At 49.4% G+C, this 7925-nt stretch overlaps 1 protein-coding gene across 2 annotated transcripts in view; it reads right to left on the reverse strand.

Annotated features, from left to right (window-relative positions):
- The window catches only part of LOC120404735 (myosin-11-like), a 30012-nt gene extending 22087 nt beyond the window's left edge, over positions 1-7925 (reverse strand). The window contains exon 1 of one of the 2 annotated variants that reach the window (XM_039537684.1): positions 7140-7925. In XM_039537684.1, coding sequence (XP_039393618.1) covers positions 7140-7451 — 312 coding nt within the window. In that variant the 5' untranslated portion in view covers positions 7452-7925. The remainder of the gene's footprint in view (positions 1-7139) is intronic. The other variant, XM_039537683.1, reaches the window with a different exon arrangement.

The following is a 7925-nucleotide window of genomic DNA, read 5'->3' on the forward strand; positions in this document are numbered from 1 at the left end:
CTGTATTCACTTTACTTCTGTGTAGGCATTTGTCATAAACATACAGCTAAGGGTAGCATAAAATCCCTCTTTACCCTGTAAAGGGTTAATTCCTCTTTTACCTCTAAAGGGTTAAGAAGCTCAGATAACCTGACCAAAAGAACCAATAAGGGGAGAAGATACTTTCAAATCTGTGGGGGAAGGTTCTTGTTTGTGTCTTTGTTTTGTTCTCTCGAAGTCAGCAAAGGAACCAGGGCAGTGTAAATACATCTCCTTCAGCAATATCTGAACTAAGCATCTAGTATTGCAGAAATAGTAAGTAATAGCAAAGAAATGCGTTAGATTATCTTTTGTTTTAGCTTGCAAGTTTTCCCTGTGCTAAGAGGGAGGTTTAACCCTGGTTTTGTAACTTTAAAGTTTTGCCTAGAGGGGAAATCCTCTGTGTTTGGAATCTTTTTGTTACCCTGTGAAAAGTTATCTTCCATCCTAATTTTAAAGAGGTGATTCTTTTATTTATTTTTTTAAAATAAACTTCTTTTAAGAACCTGATTGTTTTTCAGTGTCCTAAAGACCCAAGGGGGTTGATCTGTGCTCACTTTGTAACCAATTGGTTAGGATATTATTCTCAAGCCTCACCAGGAAAGGGGGTGTAGGGGCTTGGAGGGAATATTTTGGGGGAGGTAGGCCCTCCCTGAATGTTTAAAACACTTGGCGGTGGCAGCGATCAAGGACAAGGTGGAACTTGTGACTTGGGAAGGTTTTAACTTAAGCTAGTAGAGTATAAGCTCAGGGGGTCTTTCATGCGGGTCCCCACATCTGTACCCCAGAATTCAGAGTGGGGAAGGAACCCTGGCAGCATTGACTGGTTATGCAGAGTTACGCAAATACAACTGTGCAGTCACTGCTGGATTGCTTTACACTCCACAGTTTTGGTGAAACTGAACAAGCAGATGGATATTATTAGTAGTAACCAACAGCCACTGAATGGCAGGAGGTGGAAAATATACTTCTCTCCTCCCAGGCATGAGTGGGGCTTTCCCACGCAAGTTTCGGAAGAAGGGGACAAGGTTACATTCTGTTGTCCCGATGCTATGATTTTGGAGTCTGTGGCCAGCATACCCCATCACCTTCTCAGGCCAGGAGGGATGGCTCTGAAGTCTCTGATTCAGCTGTAAAACATCTTCACTTCTGGAGCTATAGGTTCACATCCCAGCAGGACCAATTCTGACCAGTCAAGATAGATAAATACAGTTCTCAGTAGTTTCCTGCGCGTTGGGCTTTGAGTAGAGACCAAAGACCTGTCTGAAAGCAGGAGTTTGCTCCACTGGTCACTGGATAATTAATATTTCTTGCACCGTCTCAGCTCTGCGATTGACTGTCCGCTAGTCAATTGCTATCCTCCACCCCAGGTGGTGCTGCATTCTGGCAGCGTTAGGTGCATGTAGTTCGCTTTGGATTAAGGGAGACCTATAAATGCAAGATAACAGCATGGTTACATTCACTGAAGAGTCTCTGCAGACACTGGGGAGCGTGCACAGTGCTGGGCTTTTTGAAAGCTCAGCACCCAGCAGCTCCCACTGTGACATTTACGGTTAAATTTTCAGGAGAGCTCAGCTCCCAATATGCCAAGCTCACATGAAAAAACTGGCCCCAGCTGTGGGTGCTTCTGTCCTTCTGCAAATTCTAGCCACGTGGCCTATCAGTGAGGGAGAGCGCTGCCCACACACCCACACAAGCATAGACCCCTAGTAATGCAGAGTCACTCCACGGGGAGTGGACCCTCACACTGCTGTGAATACATCAGGTGCACAGTCACCGAGCTTTAAAAAATAATAAAAAAAAAAAAAAAACGGGTTCATGTTTGGGTGCCTGCCCCTTGTTAGAAAACAACATGGCACAGCTGCCAAGGGCTGCATCCTTCCTTCCAGCATATTCAGAGTCTTGGATAGACAGCTGTGAATAACGGCCCAGATGTGAAATTTCTCACAAGCATGGTGCATGCATGCACACAAGTCTAATCACACACGGGCTGGGCGGGGGGAGAAGAGGGTCTGGTACGATGACACCCCCAATATGGCAACTAGCACCAGACACACCCCTTTTCCTCTCCTCCACAATGGAAGCGTATCTGTTGCCTCCTCTGTTGTTAGAGATTAGCTGTATTACTGCCATGTGTAGGAATCCCAGTCATGGACAGGGACCCATCCTGCTAGGCACTGTAGGCAACAGAACAAAAAACGGTCCCTGCCCCAACGAGAGAGAGGCGCAAGCTGTGGGGGGCCTGGTAGCACAAGGAAACAATATCAGTCAGCATGTCATTCTGTAGCCTCCATTCCCATTTTCCTTCCTAGGGCAACTATGGGCCAGGCCATAACAACCTTCTGACAGAGGACGACTAGCGGGGCAACCCCACCCCCACCCCCCGGCTCACTCAGCAACTCTGTTCACAGCTTAGCAAGGGGACTAATTACTGATCAACAGCGAGCATTTCCTTCCTGACCCTCTAGCCCAGCCACAATTTCCCACCAACTGTCAATACACTAGCAGGATTAAAAAGGGGGAAAAAAATTTATAGGGAATTAATTCCACCTCACCCCTTGTGCTACCAAACTCTAAATACTGTGTTTTTAAAAGGTGTGCGGGGGGGGGGGGAGGGGAGAAATAGGCCTATGGGACTCAAGATGCAGCATTAAGAAAATAACGCGTCTTCAGCTTGTGCTTTATACATTAACCAGCAACCTGTAAAGTTTTCATAGCTGGGGGCCAGGGAGTTGCATGGCTGTTCTTGAGTCACTAATGGAGTCCTTCCCATTACATAAAGTGAGGTTTTAAAAAGAGACAAGACATCACTCCTAGGATAAGAAGCCAAAATGGCAAAGCCTGCCAGTACGTTATACTCATAACCACTATAAAGCAGTAGCCTACATCCAAGCAGGAAGTCGAGAGAGGATTTGGGTCTTCATTTTGTAGCCAACAAAGCTCACTTCAACACCAACACAACCAACAAAGCAAGTAACAGGTTTCTCCAGCACCCTCCTCTGAAGCATAAGGCATTGGACACTTTGAATAAGACCAGTCCTCTGCCCTGCTTTTGAGTCAGACCACTGGCCCGTCAATGCCTGCCTACCAAGGGTAAAACCCATCCCGTGGGGGGGGGGGGGGGAAGAGAGACGGGACGACAATACCTAGGTACCACGTTGTGATGGTACCTCTCATAAGGCTTTATGGAAATATGCTTAGAATGTGTTTTATGCTGCATATGCCATGTAACATATCTCGGTAAAGGTTATGATCTACTGAATGTATTAATCCTATTTGTATGCATGTATCATTTTTGTATTCGAAGTTATAAATGTTATGAATGTTGGCTGCGTACTGGCTTAATTTCTAAATAACCTTAGTAGAGCATTTGGTCAGTTCCTGGAGAAAGGAATGTTGAAATTAAGTACCTAAATCAAGAAACACTTAAAGGACAATGGATCTTGGAATGCTCCAATCCACACAAGAAGTCTACTTGAGGACATTCAAGGTAGCATGTAAACAATGGATGCTACCTGTAAAAACTGTGAGTCATGCATGGACATGTGACTTGCCCAGGTGACTCCTAAACTCCATCTTGGAGCTGGACTTTGGATAGGAGTGAGTCTCCATCCACAAGAGAAAGTCTATTTAAACCCCTGGAGACCCCTCCATTTTGTCTTCAGCTGGCTAAAGAGAGAGCCTCTCCACCCCCCCCCAGGATACCTGAAAGAAATTGGAACAAAGGACAGTGACTGCAAGGGGTGCGAGTGATTGCTGGACCCAGGCTAAAAGGAGATTAGTCTGTAAAAGGGAGCCTTCTGGAACTGGTGAGGATCTTATCTGTATTCAGTTTGATTAGACATAGATTTGCGCAATTTTTTTTTTTAATTTTGCTTGGTGACTTACTTTGTTCTCTCTGTTACTACTTGGAACCACTTAAACCCCACTTTCTGTATTTAATAAAATCACTTTTTACCTATTAATTATCTCAGAGTATGTATTAATACCTGGGGGAGCAAACAACTGTGCATCTCTCTCTATCAGTGTTATAGAGGGAGAACAATTTATGAGTTTACCCTGCATAAGCTTTATACAGGGTAAAATGGATTTATTTGGGTTTAGACCCCATTGGGAGTTGGGCATCTGAGTGCTAAAGACAAGCACAGTTCTGTTAGCGGCTTTCAGGTAAACCTGCAGCTTTGGGGCAAGTAATTCAGACGGGTGTGTCTGGCTCAGCAAGACAGGGTGCTGGGGTCCTGAGCTGGCAGGGAAAGCAGGGGTAAAAGTAGTCTTGGCACGTCGGGCGGCAGCTCCCAGGTGGTTTCTGTGATCCAACCCATCACACACGTAAGCCCTCTTTTGAGGGCTATTTTGAAGACCTTGGTATTCATCTGCGGTGAATGCAGAGGACAGTGGTTCTCAACCTTTCCAGACTGCTGTACCCCATCAAGAGTCTGGCTTGTCTTGTCTACCCCCCAAGTTTCACCTCACTTAAAAAACTTAACATAAAAATATAAGTGTCACAGCACAGTTATATGATAAAAATGAGATAGTAAGCATTTTTTCAGTAATTATGAAATAAATCAATTGGGATATACTCTATTTACATTGTATAGTACACAGAGCGGTATAAACATAGGGTTACCATACGTCCGTATTCTCCTGGACATGTCCGGCTTTTTAGTTCTTAAATCACCGTCCGGAATTTTTAAAATATCAAAAAACATTCGGGAAAATATGGACATATGGTAACCCTAAGTCCAAAGTCCCAGGGCTGGCGGCGCTTCCAGGGGCAGCTCCCAGCACCCGCCCACAGGAAACTGCAGTGTGGGAGGCCTCTAGGCACAGAGGCGGAGGGGGTCTCCACATGCTGCACCAGCTCCCTCCTGCCCAATCAGAGTGGTGGGGGCGGGGCTTGCAGGTGCCGGCAGCGAGCAGAGAGCCCTCCACGCCCCCCACACCCAACCCAACCCAACCCTAGGAGCTAGAGGGACCTGCCGGATGCTTCCCTGGAGCCACCCCAGGTAAGCGCCGCCAGGACTCCCCACCTCGCCTCCCGGCAGGTCCTCTGGCTCTTAGGGTTGGGTCAGGTCGGGGGGGGGGGGGTGCACAGAGGGCTCTCTGCACGCTGCCGGCACCTGCAAGCCCCACTCCGCGGCTCAGGCAGCTTTCATTGGCATTTTTCCTGGCCAATGGGAGCCACGGAGCGTGCGCTTGTGGCGGGCGCAGCATGTGGAGACCTCTCGGCTGCCCATGATCCTAAGAGCGAGAGGGACCTGTGGCAGGAGGGATGAGTTGGCAAACGGGGAGGGTGAAGAGGCGAGCAGTGAGCAACAGGGGTTGAGTAGGTGTAGGGTGACCAGATAGCAAGTGTGAAAAATCAGGACAGAGGGTGGGGGCTAATAGGCACCCACATAAAAAAAAGCCCTAAATATTGGGACTGTCCCTATAAAATGGGACATCTGGTCACCCTATGTAGGTGAGGGGTGAGTGGGGGGAGGGGGGGAAAGGCCAGCAGCAGGGGTTGAAGAGGCGAGCAAGCCTGCAGTGAGTGGGCAGGCAGGGATGAGGAGGCAAGAAGCAGCGAGCCAACGGCACGCGGGGGTTCTCGGGGTGGGCATGGGGGTTTCTGGCAGGGGAGTGAGGAGGTGAGTGGCAGGTGGGAGGAGGCAAGCAGTGGGTGGGGGACTGAGGAGGGACGCAGCAAGCCAGCGGCAGGCCAGGGAGTGAGGAGGGCTGCGGTGGCAGGGCCGAGCAGGCAGGGGGCGGGACCTGGAGCAGTGGGGGTGGAGCGTGGGAAGAGGGAGGGAGGACTGTGGGTGAGGCCGATACCCCCCCATGCAGTGTCCTCTTTTTTGAATGTTCAAATATGGTAACCCTAATAAACACATCATTGTCTATGAAATTTTAGTCTGTATGGACTTTGCTAGTGCTTTTTGTGTAGCCTGTTGTAAAACTAGGCCAATAACTAGATGAGTTGATGTACCCCTGGAAAACTTGTGAGTACCCCCAGAGGTACACTTACCCCTGGTTGAGAACCACTGACCTGAGTCACTGCACTTGAAATAATTTGTGGTGCATATGCCAAATGTGTCTAAAGCTTATGTCATATAGAGACATCACCCGTCCTTACATGCAGCCCAAGCACTTGATGATAAACAGCAATAGATTCTGCTGCCCTCCAACACATGATGGTCTCAGTAACTTCAGTGAAGGAACATAGGGCTGGGCCACAATTACAGAGCCCAGAACAAGGGACTGTGGGGAGCTGCACTGCCCCAGAGAGAGAACCAGGGGAAGAATGTGTGTGTCCCAGATGGGTAGAAGCTCTGTCCCAAGAGGCACACTCCTTTAGTGAGTCGTTACCACACAGCCACAAATGAATTTCAATGCCTGCAATAGCAAGAATTGGACAAACCCAGTAACAGTGCAGGTACATGCCAAGAAGCTTCCTCCATACAGTAATGCCAGCTCCCCTCAGCCCAATACCATTCCAGTCCTACTCCCCAGTGCATCTCACCCTGGACCTAGCAGTCCAGCCTATGATGTGTAATAAAGAGACTGACAACCAGGCCAGAGTTCCTTTGTTCATGCCACTAAATTCACCCACAGAATGCTTGATACACAGACTGAGCACATTTCCATCCTAATATGGAAGTCAGCTCTATTAACCCATCGTGTCCTGCTGCAGGCAGGTCAAGAGAAGAAACCATCCTAGTGTCTCAGCTCACACAATATGCGTTCCTGTCCCACTAATCCATGGATAGTTACAATTTGGGAAACCATAGCTACGAATTTCGGCGGGGGGGGTGGGGGGAGTTTGGGGATTCTATCTGTGTCACGTCCATCATCATTCTCAAGTATGTTCCTGATTTTGGACCAAAAGTAACAGCCCTACTTTCTTTCACAAGCCTCCCTCCCTTATCCTGCACACAGCTGGGGGAGCCTCGGGAGCGGCTGTTCCTCGTTTCTCTGATCATGGGGTGTAGACAGGATATCCAGGGTGCAGAGATAGAAGAGGACATTGATTTAGAACAGGCCAGGAGGACACACAAGGGGCTCAGAGGTGAAGAATACAAACTACAGCTAGGGAGAGCTAACTCCCACCCCCTAAGCTGCGCCCCCGAACACCCCGCTACCTGCTCTCTCGTCCTCTGCACTTGCTCCTTCAGCACCTCCAGCTCCTCCAGGCGGCCCCGCAGCTTCTCCACGGTCTCTCGCAGCTGCTCCAGCGTCTCCAGCTGGTGCACAAGCAGCCAGCCCAGGACGGCCACCCCGGCGGCGGCCACTCCGAGCAGCAGCAGCCCCAGCACGGCTCGGCACCTCCAAGCCCAGGCTTCCCTGTGTCTGGGACCCCCGGCCGCCCTCTCTTCCATCCGGCCCGGAGCAACGAGAGCCCCAGCATTGTTCTCAGTCCGTCCTCTGCCTGCTTTGCGCTGCTTGGCAGTCATGCTGCCCCCGTGCAATTAACCCAACTGCAGAGATTAATGCAGCCGGGCCAGGGCACGCAACTGGTGCACTGAATGCAGCTGGTGCGAGGCATACGACAAATGCAACTAGTGGTTGCAAAGCGAGCAAGTTGTCCAAGCAGTGCAATACATGGGAATACAGCTAATGCAAAGCATGCACTGCCCCCGGCTAATGCAATCACTGCTGGCTGCCATGCTTACAACTACTGCAACAGCAGCAAGGCATGCAGAGAATGCAGTTGATGCAATCGGTGCATTGCCTCCAGCTGTTGCAATAAGCGCAATACTGCATTGAAATAAATTCCTCGATCCTTTGGGGGGCTTAACGAAGTCCCCAAACGGCCGCTTTGCCCACTTCGATAGCCTCCTCGGAGCTGACTAAAAAGTTGAAGCCGAAAGCCAAACTTTTTTCCTCCTCCGCCAAAGAGCAGGCAGAAAACTAGGGCAGGTGAAAGG

This window comes from Mauremys reevesii, linkage group 4 (assembly GCF_016161935.1).
Source record: "Mauremys reevesii isolate NIE-2019 linkage group 4, ASM1616193v1, whole genome shotgun sequence".
NCBI lineage: Eukaryota > Metazoa > Chordata > Testudines > Geoemydidae > Mauremys > Mauremys reevesii.